This window comes from Gossypium raimondii, chromosome 12 (genome assembly GCF_025698545.1).
Source record: "Gossypium raimondii isolate GPD5lz chromosome 12, ASM2569854v1, whole genome shotgun sequence".
Classification (NCBI taxonomy): domain Eukaryota; kingdom Viridiplantae; phylum Streptophyta; class Magnoliopsida; order Malvales; family Malvaceae; genus Gossypium; species Gossypium raimondii.
Genome location: NC_068576.1, coordinates 47,732,346 through 47,755,722, shown reverse-complemented (window position 1 = coordinate 47,755,722; position 23,377 = coordinate 47,732,346). Strand labels below are relative to the sequence as shown.

The 23,377-nt window shown below is 32.0% G+C and overlaps 4 protein-coding genes across 4 annotated transcripts; 1 reads left to right on the top strand and 3 right to left on the bottom strand.

Annotated features, from left to right (window-relative positions):
- The first annotated feature begins 1,948 nt into the window (after positions 1–1,948).
- LOC105764606 (serine/threonine-protein phosphatase PP2A catalytic subunit) lies at positions 1,949–5,021 on the top strand. The gene is made up of 6 exons (XM_012583249.2): positions 1,949–2,361; positions 3,157–3,271; positions 3,651–3,759; positions 3,835–3,912; positions 4,310–4,501; positions 4,590–5,021. Exons 1-6 carry the CDS (start codon positions 2,109–2,111, stop codon positions 4,761–4,763), a joined length of 921 nt encoding a protein of 306 aa, XP_012438703.1. The 5' UTR covers positions 1,949–2,108; the 3' UTR covers positions 4,764–5,021.
- Positions 5,022–5,162: 141 nt separating this feature from the next.
- Positions 5,163–7,935, bottom strand: LOC105764605 (probable myosin-binding protein 5). Its single transcript, XM_052625292.1, has 2 exons — positions 7,257–7,935; positions 5,163–7,128 (listed from the first exon to the last, which is right to left on the bottom strand). Exons 1-2 carry the CDS (start codon positions 7,933–7,935, stop codon positions 6,227–6,229), a joined length of 1,581 nt encoding a protein of 526 aa, XP_052481252.1. The 3' UTR covers positions 5,163–6,226.
- A 947-nt stretch (positions 7,936–8,882) lies between these two features.
- LOC105764604 (polynucleotide 5'-hydroxyl-kinase NOL9) lies at positions 8,883–13,037 on the bottom strand. The gene is made up of 9 exons (XM_012583243.2): positions 12,719–13,037; positions 12,265–12,362; positions 12,112–12,145; positions 11,810–11,979; positions 11,449–11,632; positions 11,036–11,216; positions 10,526–10,625; positions 9,896–10,023; positions 8,883–9,325 (listed from the first exon to the last, which is right to left on the bottom strand). The coding sequence occupies exons 1-9, from the start codon at positions 12,904–12,906 to the stop codon at positions 9,266–9,268; spliced, it is 1,143 nt and encodes a 380-aa protein (XP_012438697.1). The 5' UTR covers positions 12,907–13,037; the 3' UTR covers positions 8,883–9,265.
- A 4,587-nt stretch (positions 13,038–17,624) lies between these two features.
- LOC105764603 (stress-response A/B barrel domain-containing protein UP3) lies at positions 17,625–23,377 on the bottom strand. The gene is made up of 9 exons (XM_012583242.2): positions 23,207–23,377; positions 23,021–23,123; positions 22,777–22,904; positions 22,148–22,287; positions 21,940–22,008; positions 21,667–21,805; positions 18,138–18,203; positions 18,011–18,054; positions 17,625–17,811 (listed from the first exon to the last, which is right to left on the bottom strand). The coding sequence occupies exons 1-9, from the start codon at positions 23,274–23,276 to the stop codon at positions 17,725–17,727; spliced, it is 846 nt and encodes a 281-aa protein (XP_012438696.1). The 5' UTR covers positions 23,277–23,377; the 3' UTR covers positions 17,625–17,724.

The following is a 23,377-nucleotide window of genomic DNA, read 5'->3' as shown; positions in this document are numbered from 1 at the left end:
TAAAAATATATTTAATAATATTTTAGAATTATTAAATAAAGAAATTTCATATTAAAACTATTATATTTTATATTATACTTATAAAAATATTTAATAAATTATATTGAATGATTTACAAATATTTTATCGTAATAATTTTTTATTTTATTAATAAATATAATGTATTTAAAAGTTTATTAAAATATTGTTAATAATATAAAAAGAATAATATTTGATGCAATCGTCAAGCATAAATCTCATGCACCATCGTTGAATAATAACATGACACATCATTAAATAAAATAAAAATAGTGGAGGACTTAGAAATAAATACTAATAATTTTATTTAAAGATAATTAAATAATAAATAAATCTTAATAACTCATGGATTTAGGATCTTGGGTTTAATACAAGGGTAAAATTATCATTTTCAATCTATTCCATTCCTATTCAGTAATATTATTTTACCAACCAAACAATGTAATACTATTACATCTCTATTTCATTTTCACAGTATAGCATTTCATTATAACTTTATTCTATTCCAGTAAATCAAACTCGTCGTAAGTTCCTTCAACTAAGGTTTGCGGCAACGAGCTGAAAAGAAACCAATAATCAAAATTAAGAAAATAGAGGTAAACAAAGGGATCCAAACTTGACTCAATTTGAATCGAATCTAAACTTGGACTTTGACCCAATTTAAACATTAAACAAACAAGCTTGGGCTTGACTCAAATTGGACCCATATAAAGAAAATAGGTTTAAACAACGTATTTATTTAAAACCAAACCAACATACTTTTTATTTCTCAAAATCATTAAAAAGCATTATTTACAAAATAAAAATATTTTATTTAAAACATTTTTCTTCAAAAACCATATATGGACATCCTAATATCCATCCCATCATGCCGGATTTTCTAAAATTTAATTTAATTGAAATTGAAATTAAAAGATAACCTCAAAATATATTTAAAAGTTAATTTAAATCCAATGGCAATTTAATTATGAAATTCAATTCAAACCTAAAATTTGTAAAAATCAGTTTGATTCAGTCTCTGTCTCAAAATCCAAGTTTGATTTTAATTTTAAAGCTAATTTTACTAAACCTTCAAATAAATTCAATTTTATCTCTCGTCCAACGACCCTAAAGTTTAAGTAATTCACAATCGTAAGCCCAAACAAAATAGGTGTCCACATTGTTAAAATGACCAAACTATTTATTCATAGAATTAAACAGTATCCTCTTCAATAGTTTTTACAAGTAAAGCAAAATAAATAAGTAAATATTGACTCATTAATCACTTTAGGTTTAACTAATATTAAGTTGCATTTATGGATTGATTATAATGCGAGAAGACAATCTATATTAGTAATTAATCTTAATTATCCATAGTCCACAGAATCAAATTGAAGAAATGATTCAAATAATAAAGGATTATTATGTCGTCTCTAAATCTAATTGGGAGATAAGTTATCTAGAAATTAAATTTTAAAAAGAATTTTGAAATTCTTTATTATTTTTCCCAAACAAGCAAATTTATTTTTAAAATATTAAAATTCTCAATAAAATAAAATTCTTTTTAAGTCCCACATTCAAACCCACCCTAAAAATTACAAAATATTATACTTTTAATATTTCATTCTTAAAGTATTAAAATATAAATTTATAATAAATAAAGCACTTGTCATATTAAAACAAGTTGGCAGCGCCACCTTATTAAAATGTAAACGGCATTAATATTTTGGACTTATTTGTGTAAAAATAATACAAGTTCAGGTATTAACAAAAAAGAATTTAGGTATCAATTTAGAAAAAGCTGACAAGTTATAGACTAAAAAGTGACTTATCTCAATTATACCTATTCAAAGAAAGGGACGCAATACACAAATAGAGTGAAAATGAGGGACTGATAGAGCAAATTCCAATAGTTATTTTGTTAACAAAAATAATGCTTGCTTAGCTGCAAGGAAAAAACTGAGATTTGAGGACCAAATCCAATCTCCCCAAACCCTACGTATGACTTGATCGCCAAAATCCTCAAACCTACAGCTTCGTCCTCTGCCGTTCGATCAAAACTCCTTTATAAAACAAAATAGTTACGAAAGATATCATCGAAAAGCTTAGCGATGCCGTCCCACGGCGATCTAGACCGTCAGATCGAACACTTAATGCAGTGCAAGCCGCTTCCGGAGGTGGAGGTGAAGACTCTGTGCGAGCAGGCACGTGCGATCCTGGTGGAGGAGTGGAATGTTCAGCCGGTGAAGTGCCCCGTCACCGTCTGCGGCGATATCCATGGCCAATTCCACGATCTCATCGAGTTGTTTCGCATCGGCGGCAACGCTCCCGATACTAATTATCTCTTTATGGGCGATTACGTGGGTAGGTCCACTTTTCATTGCATATAATTGCCATTGCTTACTTTTCGTTTGAATTAAATTGTTAGTATGATAATTTCTAGGTTTACAGATCTTAATTATTATTGATTGAAAAGAGAAAAGTCAAAAAAGAATATTTAAGAAAGGAAATTATACGCGCGTAAAATTTCAATTTCTTGGTAGTTTGACATTGATTAGCTTATCTGTACAAAGCGAAGTTAAAATATTTAATGTGAGGGCTTTGGTGAATAAACATGTATTCGTAATCTAACTAGTTGAAATAAAACTGTTGACAATATTAAGATAGAGCTGTTAGAGTATAGGTTTATTTTAAGAGCATTTACTTATTGAATTGAACCTCGACATTTTCTATTTATTAAGTTTCAGCTAATTCCAAGCCCTTCTCTGAGAGTTCAAGGAATCTGGTTGATTATAGTGCTGTTTGTTTCATCGTTTAATCTGCCCAATTTAGTAATGTGAGCCACAACTACCCAAAAGAAAAACCCTTATATAATGTCCATGCTTAATGCTTTGCAAAATCAAGATTTTAGGCACTTGGCCGCAACTACCAGATGATGGCACTGTTACCTTTAGGACAGGTGCTTGTGGAAAGTTAACTTGAGATTGAGTGTTATCTGCAATGTAGGGTATATCATTTTCTTCACTGTTTGTTTTTCTCTGGTATTGTTTATGCTGGCTTTTTTTGGTCCAAGATTGCAATAAATCATACATATCGATGCATCTTTTGTAGGGGTTCTGTGTACAGCTGATTTTTTTTTTTTTTGCGTCCTTTATGCAGATCGAGGATACTACTCTGTTGAGACTGTCACACTTTTAGTTGCTCTGAAAGTTCGTTATAGGGATAGAATAACTATTTTGAGGGGAAACCATGAGAGCCGCCAGATAACTCAAGTGTGAGATATACATATTTAGTGTTTTTTCTTCTTTTCATTCTGTAAATGCATTAGCAGTCCTTTTTTCATTCACTAAATAAATTCATCATCCTGGAGCGAAAACGTACTCTTGATATGTGAAATGTTAATGTAAATAAATCTAAAATGTAATGGTGAGTTTTCTTACCAAGAAGTTTATTTGATTAGTTCACCAAAATGTTTTGTTCTTTTATGTTGTTATGGCAAACCAATGCTTCTCGTTAGAAAATTGGAAAAATGGAGTATGGATACTCATTAAACCAGTAATATATATCTGGATTATGATATCCAAGTATTAAGGAGTGGAAATTATTTAGTGATTATGCTGGATCAGTTTGTAACCAACTGCCATTCTTTTCAGGTATGGCTTTTATGATGAATGCTTGAGAAAATATGGAAATGCTAATGTGTGGAAGTATTTCACTGACCTCTTTGACTATTTACCTCTGACTGCCTTGATTGAAAGTCAGGTTTGAATTCTCAGACACGGTCTTATCTCTAGTATTTCCAAGATCTCAGCTAACAACTATTCATGTTCCTTGCAGATTTTCTGCTTGCATGGTGGACTCTCCCCATCTTTGGATACATTAGATAACATCCGTTCTCTTGACCGTATTCAAGAGGTAACACTGTAGTCCAATTATGCTTTGCACTTAAAAGTTAATAGTCTTAGAGTAGATTGTCTACCTTGTTACAAATAATAGTATTTGCTAAATAAAAAAGCTTTTCAAAACATAGTGTGCATATAAAGTGCATTATTAAGTATCAACACTTGTGGAGTTCATAATGGATACCATGACTCATGCCCTAGGGATGCTGTGTCTTTTTTATTTTTATGATAGTAGGCACTAGTAATGGTACCCGTTTTATCTGGTGTAATAATGAGAACATCTATCAATTATCATTGTAGTTTCACTGTTCTTGTAGTAGCCTAACAGGCGTCATCACATCAAATATGCCTTTTCCAATGTTGCTACAGTTTGAATTTTACTAGCATCTTTGTATCTGTTGGCTGTGTAGGTTCCTCATGAGGGTCCAATGTGTGATCTCTTATGGTCTGATCCTGATGATCGATGTGGATGGGGAATATCTCCTCGAGGAGCTGGGTATACCTTTGGGCAGGATATTTCTGGGCAGTTCAACCACACAAATGGGCTGACCCTGATTTCTAGAGCTCACCAGCTTGTTATGGAAGGATATAATTGGTCCCAGGTTTGTGGTATCCTAATCAAAATAAAAACAATGTTGTATAATCTATTCTCACTGATTGCTATTTATATCAATATATGTATTATTGTAGGAAAAGAATGTGGTAACAGTGTTCAGTGCCCCAAACTACTGCTATCGCTGTGGAAATATGGCTGCAATACTTGAGATTGGAGAGAATATGGAGCAAAGTTTTCTTCAGTTTGACCCAGCTCCACGTCAGATTGAGCCTGAGACCACACGCAGAACCCCCGACTATTTTTTGTAATCCCCTTGACTTACCTCCTACCTGAAAATGTTCATATTTACTGTTGTGTTTTTGTAGATGTGTCTTACGAAGTTGGGGAGTTGTCGTTTTTAGTTTGTAAGGAGGGACAAAGAAACCATTGTTTTTGTCATTCTTTTTGGTTGTTGGAGTGCACATTCATACTAGTCTATAGGGTTAATTGGTAGAAGGTTTTTTTTTTTGGTTTTGTATTCTGAAAGGTGAAAGAAGTAGAATAACAAGGGATTCTTTACTATGAAATTGCGTGTTCCATTTTTTTTTCTTTTTTATTGTAAATGTTGAATATAGGTGAGTTGTTTCTTGTTGTTCTTTGACTTTCCCTTGGAAGGTGAATTACTCGTAAACCTTGTTTAGAAGAAGGAACAATCAGGAGAAATTTTGAATACAACAGATTGATATGAAAGGTGCAGCAGTTTTAGGATAGCGTAAAATAAATAATAAAAAATTGCAGTCCTCTTTTGGGGATGACATCTTCCTCTTTTTGTGAAAGCTAGCGTCTTCAATTGGAATAGATCAGTGGGAGAGAACACTATGTACAGACAAAAAAAAAATGGTTGATGTTATCTTACCCAGGAAAATCCCCTTTTGTGTAGAAAATTCTCAAGAACCTCTTTTTACGTTGGTTAGGTTTCCAATTATTTGTTTCTTGGAAAACAGTCCTTACCCTTGAAAAATAATCTATCTCTATTCTCGTATAAAAATCATCAAATGAAAACTAAAAAGCAAAATGGGAAGAAACCATTAACATTTCAATTACCCGGTCCTTTGAAATTGTGGGAAGACTCATCGCCAACAAGTATTCAAAGTTAGTTGATATATTCAGAACAATATATATATGCGTGTATGTGTCTATACAGATACTCTTTCTCCCTAACATATATGCCTACCAAGTTTAAACCAGAATCTCAGATTTATTTGATTCCATCAGCTCAAAAGCTTGCCTGCCAAGTCGTTGCAGAGTTCAATTTGCTCTACTCCTGCAAAATGTCTCCATGTAACAAGTCTTAGTAAAGTTCTTACCTAAGTAGAAGGGACCAAAAGTGGAAGGCTAGAAAACCCCCAAAACGATCAAATTAAGAATCTTATATACATCCTAACAAGAACAAAAACAAAATGCGTTACCAATTAAAGGAATCTTAATTTACACTCAAACAACGTGTACAGAGGTTTCTAAGTAAGCACATAACCCCAAAAAAAAACCTAAAAAAAAGTAGTATATGCAAAGGCTGAAAGTGGCAAATGTAAATGCATAAATGGTCCTGAAACATTACCAGAAATGGGAGTGAAGATAATCATGTATCTCAGCTTTCAACATGAGGCATTGTCATTGGAGCTTTTGTGGGTTCTAGAAATCTGTATCAGTAATTTTGCAGTTGCTGCCTGCTTCATCTGTAAGATGCAGAGTCAGTTGTTGAATGGTTTTGAAAATCCTAAAGCTTCATCATTCATAGAGTAGGCATGTTACCTGTTTCATCTTCCATGTCAAATTCATCTTCACTACTAGACTTTGAGGAAACGCCCTCACTGAGTTTGGAAATATGGCCACTCTTGTTAATATTTTTTAACCGTCCCAATGGGCGAACACCTCGAATGACTTTCTTCGATTCTTCGCCTCCCATCATATTCATACCTTGCATCGAATCAGAGTGGTCAAGGTTATGTGTTTTCCCTCCAGTGTTGGGACCTTGATTAAGTCTCCTAGTAGGGCCGCCACATTCAATTCTTCCATTGAAAGAGTAAGATAGTAGTTTCAACACATGACTGCCTACATCAGTCTTGCCTTTTTGTCTTGGAAAGTCGAAATCCTTTAAGAATCCATACTTTTGTCTATAAGCATCAAGTTCAGCCTGTAAATCTTGAACTTCTTCTTCTCTTTTGACCAGCAAGTTGTAGATCTCTTGTAGGGCTTCTTGGTCATATTCTGCCTGTTCGTCCATCATCCTTTGGTATTGTAAAGCCTCCATCTGAACGGCGGCCTTCTCAGCTTGCAACCTAGTGATCATGGCCATTGCATTATTAGCTGCTTCGGCTGATGCGCTTCTTTCTTCATCCAGTTCCATGTACAATGACATCAACGACCTGCGATCCATACGAACTTGTCCCTTCAGATGCTGCAAGATATCATCTTTGGCTTCCTGATTTGGTACTTGTCCCTCTGCAGTTTCCGAAGCCAACTCCATCCTCTCAAGCATTGATTTCCTTGGAATTTTTGTCCACTTCGGACTGTTTGCTGCCGAATCCGATAATGAGATTCCGAAAAATTTGTTTCCCCATATGAAGTTAGGGGTCTTATCTTCCTCAGCATCCATCAGCGATGGTATGGTACTGACCTTGGCATGGTCCTCTACTGTTTGAAACATCCATGACCAAAATCAGTAAAATCCAACATATCATGGAACCATTCTAAAGAAAATGTTGCATTCATAGTGAAAATTTCACAACTAGAATTGCCACTAGTATAAGCTTTAAACTCACATGGCTTTTCATTGGTTGTTTCTTTGACATCTGACTCATTGGAATTGGATGTAAGGTTGAGATCAGGAGAGCATTTTATGTGTGACAAATCGGAATTGTGGGCAGGAGCAAGGGAAGAAGCCTTCCATTTAGAATCGGAGGAATTGAGCTTCAAAGGCTCCCCACAACATGCACAACGATGATCTTTGCTCTTCTGAACCACTTCATCTTTTGTTCCAGTAGGCAATGACAGATGAACTTGCTGCTCTTCGTCAAGAAACAGTTCAATATCCTTGTTTAAGATCCCCAGAAGGGACTTGTAAGTATGGCCATCAGATTCTTTCTCAGTTGCAAAAGACAGAAGACAGTTTTCGCACAAGTTTCTAATGTCAGAAAGCTTCTTGTGAGCATGACAGAATGCAAGACATGAAACGTTCTTCTTATGGCTGTTACATATGGAATCATTGTAATAGAACTGTTCATTTCTCCCGACGAGAGCATGATCAATTCTGGTGCAAAGCAAGCAAGGAATAGGCAAACCAAACCACTTGGCTAATTCATTGGCTAGAAATGCAAGAAAGCCGTCGATGAACAGAATTAAGATGATCATCCATTCAAGCACTGCATAAATGAAAAACTTGGGTACTCTTCCAAGCTTTTGTTCTGCAAACTGTATAAACGATCGTTTTGGTTTTTCCATTTCTTAACGTGTTACAAAGAAACAATCTTCGGGATTATTAAGGATTATAGAGAAAGGGTAATCATTATCCGTTGGCATTTAGCCGACCACGATCATGGTTTATCCACTTTGTATGTCGAGGAGAAAGCCAATGAGGGAAATGTTTAGTTTAAGTATTCATATTTTGGTGGTGAATTTTCCTTTGGCTATTTACTCACAAAATTTGAGGTTCTTAGACAACATTGGCCTTTAAAAACGGTTTATCAAACATTTCTCAGCCATTTGTATATCTAGTAATGCTAACCCACATTGCTTTACCCTTGCTGCCTTGCCCATCCTCTTTTTTTTTTTTTTTTTTTTCCATATTTAACAAATTATTATTTCATTTTAATGAAGGGTTGGTCTTTAAATAGGTAAATTTGAGTGTTTTGAGAGTTACTTTTATACACCATTCATAATCCCTCTAATATTTTTGAAGTGTGTAACCCACTTTAATGTTCATGTCTTTGACAAAACCTAATAATTGAAAAAGAATTTATACAATACCTAAACTATGTCTTATTTAGTATCAAATCCCAACTCAATTGTAAAATTATCAAAAAATTATTTTTTTATAATGTAACAAATATTATTTTAAAAATATTTTTCTATTATTTTGAAGGTATTTTTATTTTTATATTTTAATATAAAATTTAAAAAGCTACACACCCAAACCATAATCATGATGAATAAGAAATAGAGTGGATCCACCAACAGTGTACAATCCTAATGAAAATTTTCATAATTTTCTTTGGGTTCACTAAAAATTGAGGGTCTAGTATTTCAGCCACTTTTCAAAGTTTAAATTGCTCGCATCACCAGTAGACATGTTTCAATAATTAAACTGAAACATTAAGCCAATAACACTGACTATTAAAACAGTGCATTAAACCAACTATTGTAACTGTACAAAAGGATGCAAAGCAAAATTCATAATCAAAACTCAAGCTTAGCCAAATTAGTTAAATATAATTATCAACATGTCTGAAATTTGAATCAGAGCATCTGCATCCCCTTCCCTTTTTTAGGATGCACCTTCCTTTATATAAAAAAACCATCCTTATGGCATATCTAATATTTTTCATCAATAAAGCAGACTCTACTTTCTGTAAAAGATAGTTGTTGAACATCCTACTCTGTGGAACTAATGGACATAACTTTTAAGAAAAACTATGAGAGCTAGCTCCCTGTTACTAAAAAAAATTACAGAAGCCAGCTAACGTCATCTATTGGCAACTGCCTATAGCAACATAGCCATATAAGCAAACTTGGAACATCAATAACAGATCTTTGATGAAAATGATTCTTTGGGTTAGTAAAACCTATCCGACAAAACATTTGAAGTTACGTAAGGTGATCTGCATCCCTTAACCTGAAAAATTGTAAATATGTAACCAATTGTCAAGAGAAGAACCAAAGTCATAAACATACAAGGTGTTATTAAAAAGGAAAAAAAAAGAACTAAATATCCATCAACTACCAAGTATAATTTTAAGATTATAGAGTGCAAAGAAAATTGTACATGCTACTTACTGCATAGACATCTAAAACTAGTAATATCAGAATTTTATTTGAGCTTAGAATGCGGATACATGTCAATGTGCCTGAATAGAGGTATTAGCAGTGAAATGGACTGCACACGAGCAAGACACAATCCGACTCAGCAGGACTGAGTCCCATAGAATTTTTGCACAATTTATTTCCCTCTTATGGCTAATTAAGTGGCAGTCTCTCTCTCCCACCCACCCTTCCCCACTATTCCTCCCAATCTTTGTGTTATAAGAACAATGCATCCTATATACTCTGATCTTTGTCTATCAGGCTAATTCACCCCAAAAGAGAAGAGATAGACAGAAAAAGAGAGAATAGGGGTGTTGCAATGATAAGAAATAAGAAATAATGTTTGGCCTTTACAAGTTTTACAGTTTTAGGCTCAAATTACCTGCAACAAGCAAGTAGGAATCTGAATAAAGCCCTGCAGGAAAAGATTGACCTTCTCCAGAGTGCTTGGTGGAACAGGAGTGATCACATAAAGCACACCTTTGAATGTGTCAATTCCTCTCACAATTCCTGGTTCATAGAGGCATCAAGTAAGATGAAAAAGAAGTCAAGTTACTTCAATACTATGTTTTACTTTTTCAGTCCTTCCAATGGAGGCGTGGGAAACTCTTAGTTCACACTAGTATTCACCCTATCTAAGCCCCAGAAGGTCTTATACGCTTGTTCAACAGGGCCATCCAGCTTATATATTGCTGAATGCTTTACTCTTTGCAAGTTTAAAGATTCTGTTATCATCCTTCATTTTCATGAGATCAGTATTTTGCATTTATCCTACATTGAATTCTGTCATACAAAACCACCAAGAATATGTCGCTGGCTTTTTGGTATGAAAGTATGAAACTCTAAACTTATATGCCATTAGTTAACCACACATGGATAGCTATAAAGGCTTCTCAACTTTTTCCAATAAAATAAATGGAAAATTGGACTGAAAAACTATGCAAAGTAAATATCATTAAACAACGATCAAGATGATCAAGCAATCAACAGAGGCAGTGTAACTATGACCTACCAAGTCCAACACACCAGGGCAAATCCTCAGACTCCTCTGAACTAACTGCCAATCCAACAATAGTTGCATTCAAACTGTAGTATGTTTCAGTGCTTGGGACCTAGAATTACAAAGAAAAACAGTTATACAAGGAGTTTACTGACCTTTTTAGTTTTTACATCACAAAAGTAAGAGCAGTGCTCATACTAAAAATGATTTATACTGCTGTGTGATCATCACTAAGTTATTCCTTCTTAACATTGTGCAATGAAAGTAATTAACAGAGAAATGGTTGGCCTCGTTTACTGAAACACATGAGAGATACACAGAGCTCCCAAAACAGCGTCAAAGCATTATTTGGAGGGAAATCAAAGAAAACTTTATTGACGGGATATGGTGCGAAACAGGGCCAGGCATATAACAATATGACCAGTATAATTGGCCCCAGATAGTAAGAGAAGGCTTATTTTTTTTATTCTAGAAGTAATTTAAAAAAAAAAAAAAACTGCAATTCATCTTCTGGCATCTAACCTGGCAGTGAAGATGTCTAATTTTGATAATTGATATTGGAACTTCATAAGGAGGATGAGAAGCCAGTGCATGTGCAAGTTCTTTGATTGTAGTAATAGGCTTGTCACTAGGGAAGCATTGCCTGAAATAAGCCATGATCCGTAAATCTCGCAGAAGGCTAGCATCCTTCTGTACTAGCACCCTACAAAAGACAAATTAAGGTAAGATATAGGAAGCAAAGCCACACCTCCCCAGAATTATGATGTTTTACAGAAAACATGCACATTTTATTAAAATAGCTAAACATAGAAAAAGAGAGAAACAATATTAAGCAGCCAAACAAATGCCATTAAAATACATGTGAAGTAATTCAACTTGCTAAGATTCAAAATTTAACAAGTTGCAGGTTAACTTAAAGATGGCCTCAAACTTACGATCTATTAAAGTTGTCCTGCTGAGCTGATTTGATCTCTATAATATTAACCATCCCATCACAATCACCATCTAACCAGAATGCCCCACCTGGAAGATTCTTACTCTCGGCAGATATGTTTATCTTAACAACATGAGTAGGACAAATATATCTCAGCATATCCACCAATATTTCATAACCAATGCCTGACAAATGCAAGAAAATAAAAACATCAACTTTATAGTTGTAGCAAAAGTACAACTAATTTGTATAGAAAAGGAAGATCCAAAAATTGTCATTGAAGAACAAGAACATGAACTGGAAATAATAAGTTTCAAGAAATAAGGGTATTAGTAATCGATTGGAAGCAGATCAGAGCATACCTTTCACCCAGCCAGGGGTATTGACAATAAGGGGCAATTCTATCCTACCAGCATTTTCACTCTTGTCAAACATGCAGTATTCCTCTCGATAGTAATCGAATAGGGTAAATATATATTTCAAGTATGTTGATGGATCCCTTTTTGAAGATACGTCACCAAAGAAAAAACACCTTAAAGAAAGTCACACTGAAGAGTTTTAACGCTCATTACAACCAAAAATAAATAGATATCAAGTTCAAGTCTTGAAATACTCGGTCCGCGACAAAAATCAAAATCAACAAAATAGATTCAAAGCAATGTACCTCTCAGGTGTCTTCAAGCATGGAATTGCCAAATCTATTTGGAAAGCCAAAAATTATAGAAAGCATTCGGTCAGTTGACAAAAGAACGAGTTGATCAACCCAGAGAACTTTTGAGAGTATGATGAAAAGACAAGAGTTGAGAAAGCTGAAAACCTGGGGTTATTTTGTCAACAACTGTAAGGGACACGAAACCTGGAACCGTGAACTCAGGCTGCCCAACATCTGTGTCCAAATAAGCTACTTTTCCATACCTGCTAACAACATACCGACCAGATTATCATAATTATGTCATCAATTATCATAAGTTCATGGAAGGAACACAATTTATTGTCTACTACTGTGTTTCACATATAATTGCTACCAAACCTCTGCTTTTTTCCTTCCATTAACAAACAAAAAACAGCCAAAAAAACACAATTTCCCCTTCCATAATTACAGCTTGAATAAGTCCACTAAATCACTAAAACGGATATTGAAATACCCTCTAAAGGAAATATTTCAGCTAATATCAGTGCGTATTTAAATATTTAGTCATAAACCCATTTCACAACAAATAAAAGAAAACTCAGAGAGAAGAAAAAACAATGATCCTCGTGTGAACTCTAACCTTTGGAGAAGAATGTTAAGGAGGTGACGGGAGAAAGTGGTTTTGCCAGAGTTTTTGGCGCCGCAGATAAAAGAAAAAGGAGGTGGGGAAGTTACTGAATCATAGGCTATGGAATTAGCAGCCTCCGACCACTCTTCTGGTACATATATGTTTGCTGTTGAGCTTCCAGGTCCAAACATCGAAGCCATTGTGGAGGAAAACCAAAAAATAAGACCAAAATCTTACCCTACTCCCCCTTCTACGATGTTTACTGCTTGGTTATCTTTGTAAAGTCGTATCGAGTTCTTTCAGTTCTGATTTCTGGCAGACGAAGCCGCTTTAGTGTGACTTTAACGCATTTTACATGACTATATACATAGGTTTGCTGGTAAAATGCTTTTCTTTTTGGCATAATGAATCATTTAACCCTCCAACTTTACAAAAAGAACATTTTAGCCCTTATTTAATTTTTTTTTGTTTCTTTTAGCCCCTAAACTTTCATTATTTGTTGAATCACCCAAAATGAATGAAAAAGTTAACTTTGCTGATATGACAATCCGCGCGATTGTCATGCCAACAATTAATAAATTTTTTAAATTAAAAAATTAAAAAAACTATTTTTAAAATATTAAAAATGTATAAAAATGCAAAAATATTATTTTAATATTTTTTAATTTTTATAAAAATGATTTCTAATGTGGCACACTTGTGGACTGCCACGTTGATCTCATGTCGGTAAGATTAACAGACGTTAACTTTTCAATCTATTTTGGGTAGTTTAACAAATAATGTAATTCAAGGGTTAAAAACGACGAAAAATTAAATAAAAGTCTAAAATGATTCTTTTTATAAAGTTGGAGAGTCAAATGATTCGTTATGCCTTTCTTTTGCTAAGATCTAATATGTTAAAACTTAAAAGGTAAAAATAAAATGGTAAATTGTACAGTTAGTCATCTAATTTTCATTAATTTTCACTGAGCACTAAAAATAAAAAATTGCAATATGAGCGTTGTTATTGCATATTTTTATCATGTTAGTCACTCAAGTTTAATAAGTTTTCATTTTGGTCATACATTTTCTTTTTAGAATTAATTTTATTTTTAAAAAAACTTGAGTTTTCTTAAGGAATTGAGTTATTCATCTTAGATGAAAAGTAAGTTTTTACTTATAACACAATTTCATCTAAAATTCATTTTTTTCTTTTTAAAAAAAGTAAATTTATTTCTAAAAGAAAAAAGAAAATTAAAAAGATAAAATGATTTTCCTGTAAAATGTAAGTTTTCACTACAAAACTCAGGTAATTTTATGTAAAATCAAAGAATTTTTCCTCTTTAATTTTAAAAAGAAAAAAGTGAAAATGAAAAGGATAAATTAGCTTTTCTCGTAAAATTCAAGTTTTTCGAATAAAACCCAGGTAATTTCCTATAAAATCCCTATTTGCTCTATAACAACTTTTTTTCAAATTTTAATAAAATTAATTATATTCTTAAATGAAATAAAGATCATAATTTTTGTTATAATATTATTTTAATAAAATGTTTAAATGATACATAAAAATATATCAATTATAGTTTATTAAATAAAAATAATTATGTTTGTAATTTCTATTAAATATATAAACTAAATTTCACTAATTAATATTATTAATATATTATAATTTATAATTAAAATTTTAAATAGAACCTAAATCTCGAATATTACTATAATAAAATAAAATTATATTTATAACATTTGAATACAAAGTTAGAAAGAAGTTAAGATCTTAAGAATAGGTGAAGTGTCTGAGTTATAATGGTTTAAAACTCTCGTCCAACACTTTTTAATAAATTTCTTTATTTGCATAACTAGAAAGCCTCAATGAATTATTATTATTATTTATTAATACAGTATATAAAATAAATTTCCTTATTTTTAATATTTGTTGATATGATATAAAATAATGTCATTTCAATACCATTTTCATGTGACAATATTTTAAATCAATCGTTTGTGTCATTAGCAAAAATTAACGGTTAAACTGACTAATAATTGTTTTTGTATTATTATAGGCAAAAGCTTAACTGGATGTAAAGAAATATGACGAGCTTGAGCTTTTTTGAACATTTAGGCTTTTGTTTGTTAAGAGGCTATGATAATGTCACCAACTTGGGTTGATCTTTTTAGGGGTGAGTGTTCGACCGAATCGAATGAAAAATATTTGAGTTAATCGAGTTGACGAATCTTATTTTGTCATTTTAATTTGATTTAAAATTTTCTTGAATCGAGTCGAGTGAGATAGAATTCGAATCGAATATATTTGTTCGAGTTAAATTAAAAAAAAAAACTTTGAATCCTTGTAACCTCTGTTGCACACCATAATCAAATTTACTTATTGTAATAAAATTTGTTATTAACTTTCATCTCCTTATAATTTATTTATTAATCTTTGATATCTGAGTTTGCTTCTTTGTTAATTTAGTTGCTTGATTATCTTGATTTTTGTCATTATATATTTTAAAATTAAAAATATATTAAATATAAAAATATGATTTTTAATAAAATTATCTTAAAGATGAAATGTGAAATTTAATTTAATAATATAAATAATAGATATAAATAAAATTATTACCATTTAGGTTTAAGGGTTTTTTATTTTTATTTGGGGTAAAGGATGAAAAATAAAAATTTAGGGGGGAAATAAAAAGTTTGGAGGGATGGGGAGTAAAATTTAGGGGGGGAATAAATAGGGGGAAATATTCAAAAAAAAAATTGGGGAGGGGGGCTAATGGGTTTGGGGGAAAGTGGGAGTGAGTAAAAGTATTGGGAGAAAGTAAAAAGGTTTGGGGGTTTGAGGTAAAAATGTAAAATATTATAGTTTGGTATTCGGTTTATTCGAATTATTCAAGTTATTCGAATTTAAAAATTAAACTTGATTCAAACTCGAAATTTGAAAAAAAATTCGAGTTAACTCGAATTATTCAATCGTTTAACTCGAAATTCAAATTTTATTTCAATTTTTTCAAGTCGAACCAAGTTTTGCTCACCCCTAGATTTTTTTGTGTAAATGCTTGTTGCGTTTCAATCAATTTTGAAATTAAGCAAATCAATTAATTTAAAAAAATGTTTTAATCCTATTAATTTTAAAAGTGAACTAATAAAAACAATTAATAGTGGCACGGATGATTTTCATCAAATTTGCCTAACATGTCAACAGTGGCGAAACTAGGGGGGCTGGCAGGGGCCCCGCCCCCCTAAAATGAAAAATTTTTCATATGACCCATTTAAAATTTTTAAAATTTTAAATTAACAAAAGTAAAATTACACTTTGACCCCCCTTAAAAAATTTTCTAGTTTCACCCCTGCATGTCAATAAGCATATATAAACATGTATAATCTATTTATTGAAACATGTGATAAAATTTTGGGTAAATTATATAAATAGTCATTTCATTATTACCGTATTTACATTGATTACCCAGATTTAAAATTTTCTATTTTCATCACTAATGTTATCGAAATTTAATATTTTAGTCACTCTTATGTTAAATCACTAACAAAATGTTAGTGTGGCTTTTTATTGGCATAATAAAAAGTAAGCCTTTAACGTTACACATTCTATCAATTTGATCCTAAATCTAAAATATTCAACAAATTTAACTCTCAACTTTACACATTTTGTCAATTTAGTCTTGATTCTTTAAATTAAAATTTTAAAAATAAAATAAAATTCTTTAATAGTTTATTTTTTATAAAAATACATAAGATTTTATAAAAATACATATAAAATAAAAAAACATTTACAAATAAATATATATTTTCTCATTTTCTAACATAATATTTATTTATTAAAATAATAATTTTATAAATAAAACAACTTAAGGGGAAAGTCATAAAGAAGGCTTAAGTAAATTCAACTTTTCTTTTCTTTTTTCAAGGCTTAAGTAAAGACTACCTTATTCATTTTGGGTAAGAAACTACTCCCTAAGGTTGAAAAGGATAAGAATAAATATTTTTAGATTGTTGCCCAGAACAAATTTATTGCATTTGAAGCTATGTTTGAGGACGGGCATAATTGAAGATATATAGGTGAGGATGAAGTATTAGAAATTTGGTAGGTGGAAGGTCATGCCGACAACTCCACATCAAATTCCTAATTTGATGGCACGACAATGAAGGATGTGAAATCGACGGGTTCAAAGTAAGAATTACAGGTGCCAATGATTGTGGGCGAAGGCAGTGCTCGGCAAACTTGACGAGGAATGAAGATTAAAAGAAAATGGTAGACGTATAATAAATAAATTATTATTTATAAAATAACATTAAAAAAGGAAAAAAAATGAATCTAATTTAAGTTTTGTTTTTGAGTTTTAAAAAATTTGTTTAAAATTATTACTTTAATAAATAAATTTCATATTAAAAACAAAAGAAAAAAAGTGTATTCACTTATTCATAATTTTGTATGCATTTTATTAAAAATAAAGAAAAAAATAGTTAGTTGTTTTATATTCTAACAGTTGGTTTTTCAGTGTTATTGTGGTTGAAAATTGTTATAAAAATGTGATTTATTAATTTTAAGTGTTCTTCATTATTATCAAAAATTGTTATAAGAAGTTGAAAATATCTATTTTAAAGATGATATTAAAAATAAAATAATTTAATTTAAATGATATTTAAATAATTTAATACAATGATATATAAAATATAAATTAATCTAAATAACTTTTAAACAGTTAATATAAATAAAGATATTTTGATAATTTCACTTTAAAATACAAAAGTCAAAAGCATCTAAATCCTACTTAGTTACTGCAATTTTGATCTCAAATGCTAGGCGTTGTTTATAACTTTTGGAACTGAAAAATACTTTTCCACCTTCAATCGCAATAAAAAACCATTAAAGTGAGTGAAGAGCAAAGTTTAGTTAGGCGAGAGGGTGTTGAGACCGGAGTTAGGATGCTTTAGAAACCAATGTAAGCATTAATATTGTGGATACATATGTATGATTATGTTATTAGGAATGCAAAAAAAATTGTAAGTATTGATTCTTACTACATTATCTCAGTGCCCACTGGATCCACACAAAAATGAATGGCTAGTGTTTTCCTGGCTATCGGTTGGAGTTTAGATTCCCACACCTGTTTCCAAATATTATATAACTATATTTAGTCATTTGGGATTTGATGTTTTCATGTATAATATTTAAAGCAAAACAAGTTGAACTGAGGCATAGGCTTTGACTTTGACTTTGTATGGTGGAAAGATGAAAATTGAAAAGTTGGAGAAAAATTAAAAAAATAATAATATCTCAAAAATCCACAACAAAAGGCTCCTTACATCTCTGTATCTTGAACTGCTCAAAAATATCTCAAAGGCCTCAGCTGCAAGCATGTGAATAAATAGCAGTCAAATGTGGAAAAGTGGTTAAACAATGAAATAGTAAAGAAGATGAAAGGAGACCCACATGATCGAAATCGCATCACCGCTCCATGTGTATATTCCTCACTCGTTTTGCTATTGAAGTTTGAACCTACAGTATAATAGATGGACATAAATTGAGTTTAATAGTATACATTATGTGAAAATTAATGATGTCATCTGTGATTACAACAAAATATATCACTCACAAACATCTCCACAATTTTATAAACCAAACTCTTAGTTCCCTTAAATATCCATCGTATTCTACAATTAGTGAGGAGCAGGCAAACCATCTCTGCTCACAATATGCACCAATGAAGATGACATTTTCATCTTGTACTGAATTGTCACCTTATCTGTTAACATCCAACCTTAACCATTTTGCTCTGACATCTTCACAAGTAAAGCATGTTTAGTTGTTTCAATCTCCTTTACCACACAAAAGGCATGTAGGACTATCTTTCTCATTCCTTTTCCATATGTTCATATTTGTAGCAATAGGATTTATACTTTGGCTAAAATGGAATGTTGAGGGATTCATGTAACTAACAACCTTCTCTTCTTTTTGTACACGATATCCATCCTTAATAAAATACATCCCATTTGTACTATGGGACCCCATAACTCTATCCTTCATTCCCTGTTCACAAATATAAGTATCATAAGTAGGCTTTGGATTATCATAATCAACTAAATGCCCTACCAACTCCAACTCCTGTTTCCCATTTCCAAAATCCTCCTTCACCTTCCTGCGCATATTCTGACATTGGTTTTCATTTAGGCTAATTAGACCTTGTTGCAACTTGCAACCATCTATCATTCCAGATATTAATTTCCTTTCCATCCAAAACCTACCACATAATAGTTTCTATTAAGAAATCTCTATCCTCCAAGAAACTAGCCTATGCCCAAGATGTTTTAGCAATTTGTTTAGCCTTCAACTGAAAACAATTTGAAAAATATGTTCCTTTAAGTAGTCTAGTCCAGTAGGCATTTGGTCTTTAAATCCCACTATCTTTCTTTTCCTAGTTGTCAAGTGCACCCATATAGCTCAATGGATCTTTCTATCCTCCACCCGTTACCTCTTCCAAAACTTGGCCATCTCTGCATTTACTTTATTACAAACCATCAAATGGAATTTAAAACTTGGCCACAACTTTTATCAAAACTTTACTTCTTTGAGCTAACAATTGTCGTTTCCATGCCTAGAACTTCCTCTTTATTCTCTTCTCTATGTACTCCATAGCCTTACATTTTTTTTCCTTAACCCATAGTTGAAGGCATCCTAAGATATGTATTAGAAACTTTAGCAATCTTGAGATATAGTCTGTCAGTCACCTCTTTTTTTACCTCCTCAGGGATATTGGCACTAAAACTTATGTTAGACTTATCAAAGTTCACCTTTTGCCCAAATACACAATTGTGTTTATGCAAAATGGCTATCATTTCTTCACAATTTACAACATTAGCTTGCATAAAGAATAATGAATCATCAGCAAATAAAGATGGGTCAAAGTGGGACTTTCTTTACCTAATTTAATTTCATTTAACCTATCAAGCTCAATTAATGTTTTAATAAGCCTATTCTAATTGGGAAAAAGGAGTATTAGATTGTTACCATAAAAAGCAAATTGTAAGGAATAGAATATATATACACTTCATAACCCATTTAACCCATTTTGTATTGAACCTTCTTTTTAAGATTGATTCCATAAAATCTCATTCTACCCTATCATAACCATTATCCATATCCACTTCTAAGGCCATTTCATTCACTTTTTTTCCGGTTCTAGTTAGGCTTTATTAGCAATCAATATATTGTCAAGCATTTACTTTTCCTCCACAAGCACACTCTGATTTTGAATTATACAACACTCCATACTTTCAATCTATCTGGCATCAGCTTAGAAATTATCTCATACACAAAATTATAGCAACTTATACCCCAAATTAAGGATATGTTTGGTTGGGTGGAAAAATGTAAGGACGGAAGGAGGGAGTGAAAAAGGAGAAAGAAAATAAATTTTAAGTGTGTTTGATAGGAAAAAAAAGTGAGGGGAAAGAAAACAAAGGAGATCTATTTTCCATCTTAATGCATATAAACAAATCATTTCAAATTGGATTGATAAGAAGAAAGAAAATAAGAGATGTATGCATGTTGCTTTAGAATTATGCATTTTTAGCCTATTTTAGCCATTTAATTTGGGTTACAATATGCCATAAGTCATTGTACTTCTAGCAGTTTAGGCTTAGCTTGGTAAAGTGAAAAGAAAATTAGAAAGATGAAAAATTAAAGGGATGAAAAAATAGATAAATGAAAAATATAATTTTTCTTTCCATAAGTGTGCTTGGTAGGAAAGATGGAAAAATTGGACGAAAATTACATTTTTTCCATCCATTGCTTGGTGAGAGGAACGAAAATGAAACCTTTGAAAAATGCATAAGTTTGAACTAACATACACACGCGTCTTTCATTTTCTCTCCTCTTATCATTCCAATTTGGAAGGATTAATTTTTATGCATTAGGATGAAAAGTTATCATATTTTCTATTTTCTTTCCCCTCAATTTTCTTTCTCACCAAACACATTCAAAAAAAAATCTTCCCACTTTTCCACACCCTTCTTCCATCATTTCACTTTTCTACTCAACCAAGTACACCTTTAGTCCCTCTACTTTTCAGGTTTTAAATTTCAAGTCCATCTATTAACAAAGTTAAAATTATTTTTGTTAAATTCATTTTCATTACAATGTAATTTTTTTAGTTATATGACTATCAAGTAAGATTTTTTAATTTCAAAATGTCACATCAACAAATTTGACAAAAATATTAATGAGATTAATAGTTGGACATGAATTTTGAAATCTAAAACTAGAGAGACTAAACATGTAAATTCCTGAAAATAAAAATATAGGGATTAACTTTCAAATAGGTGAAGAATACAAATACTCATGACATATTTTAACCTTTAATTTGCTATCTTTACTTCTTTAGCTCAATATATATTTTCACTATTTCAATTTTTTTACATTTCCATATACTATGTGCCTCATCCTCCATAAGCTACTATTCCTTTTATATATATTACAGTTATTCTGGCGATCAACTATTCAATTTTTTTCTATTATTTGGGAAACATTTCTTACTCTATTCTATTAATAACTTCTTAGGTTTCTTTATGTTTTTTGCACCAACTAAAAGATCTTTTGACCTTTGAAATTAAGCTTTTCGTCCTTGTATAACCTCCTCACACTCATCCTTTTCCAATCACATTACTCAAAACTTGATTCTTTTTTGGAGCTTTATTATCACTAAAATTAGAATCCACATAAAAAGAGTTCTTTGGGTACTATTTTATAAGAAAAAAAAATCATATTATTCTTTAAGAATTTTTTTCTATCTAGTTAAGAACATAATTATTTTTTGGCTCAAGACCAAGTCTCTAACACGCTTGAGGTAAATTTAAGGGTCACTTCCCTAAAATCTTTCAAGCAAATTTTCAGGACTAAATGTTGAATAGGTGGGAGGATCGTTAGGCAAGATAGTGAATAAAAAATGTTGTTTTCCACACACCTTGAGTGCATTGGAGAATCAAGGATGGATGCTCCTCAGTAAGCTCCTGAAGAGACATTAAAGCGTCTTCCACAGCTTCACCAATAGCAGCCTCAACAAATGCAATCAGAAGCACAAACTCAACACCATAGTTGTACTCCTGTCACCACAACCATACTGATTAGATTGAAAATAACAACAAGTGTGATGTAAATGAATCCATTATTAACAGCTTATCATTTTCAGCATTTAATCACTCCAACTCTGGGAATCAGAGGGTATGTAGCATCCAACCTCTCCTTTACGAAATATATGAAGGATATCGTCTTCCACTTCAGATTCGTAATCCACATTCATCAGCCCCTACAAATATAACATGAACTCTATTAATTAAGAGAACAAATTGAATTATATATGCATTGTTGCTCAGGTTATTTCACTGGAACTGAGGAAAAAGGTAATTTGGAGCAATTGAGTTTGGTGTTTACATGTCAGAGCATACATGGCAGTAAGGAAGTACATGCTTCTTCATAACTTGCAGGTAGGGAGGGTTCTCATACAACTTTGCTAGGTCTTCCTTGCTTCCGAAACGCATGAAGACAGCATGAGTATAATCTTCTTTAGCTTCACCAGATATTTGGCCTAACCAAGTAGATTATACATATACATATATTATACATAAGCTAACTTATCTTATGAAGAAGAGAAAGATGGACTAACTCAACAAGTCGGGTTAAAAAATTATTCTTAATTGATATTTAAAGAGTATAAAAAATAAATAAACATGTGATAGTCTTTTAGCTTCGATTGTGGAGTTAAAAAAACTCCTATATATACTGATAGCATAACTGTGTTAGACTTGTCCATGAGCTAGGCCAAGCTAATTGCTATGGTGCAGTTCTCTCAATTCATTTACATTGTTCATATATATATACATGTTATAATATTTTTATAACTGAACCTTTGTAAGATATATATCAGATGAAAAGAAGGTAGGCGGATGAATAATCCAGGACCTTATTTGAAATTTTTATGGGTTTAATAACTAGACCACCCAGGAAAAAAGACAACTACCCAAGAAAAAAGACACTCATAAGCAGCTAGTTAGAGGCGAATAGAAAGTGTTCCAACCTAAAGATATTGCAACCATTCCACGCATCTGATATTGGGATGTATAAAGATAATCCAACATTTCCTTCTCCTCATCTTCAGATATATTCTTGTTTGCTTTGAGCAAACAAATGTGCTCCACCACCTCCCTGGAACAAATAAGCATGCAAGATATGCAATAACCAAAATCGTGGATGCCTTAAACAAAACCGGGAAATTAACTGGATTGCCAAAGCTGATTTAAGAAGAAACAAAATAGAAGAACCTTCTGCGAAGGAGGTTTCTCTCCCTCTGCCTATTACCATTAGCACAAGAAATTACAGTAAATCGATTCCTCCCCATTATTCCATTTCCATGTCCTCCATAAACTTGGACAGAAGAAATTAAGAAATATTTGTTAGCTTAAAAGACAAAATTGACAATTGATATCCATGAGCTGTCAAAGACTCACCAGTGGAAGAAATTACAGGATAAATGGGGAAGGAGTGAGGCATTGTCAGAGAAAGAAGTAGAACCCCCATATTTCTTCTTCTCTCACAGTTTTATTTGAGTAATTAATCTATTGGTGTTATTCATCTGATATGTAGAGGTTGTGGCATGGAGTTCAGCAAATGTGTGGATC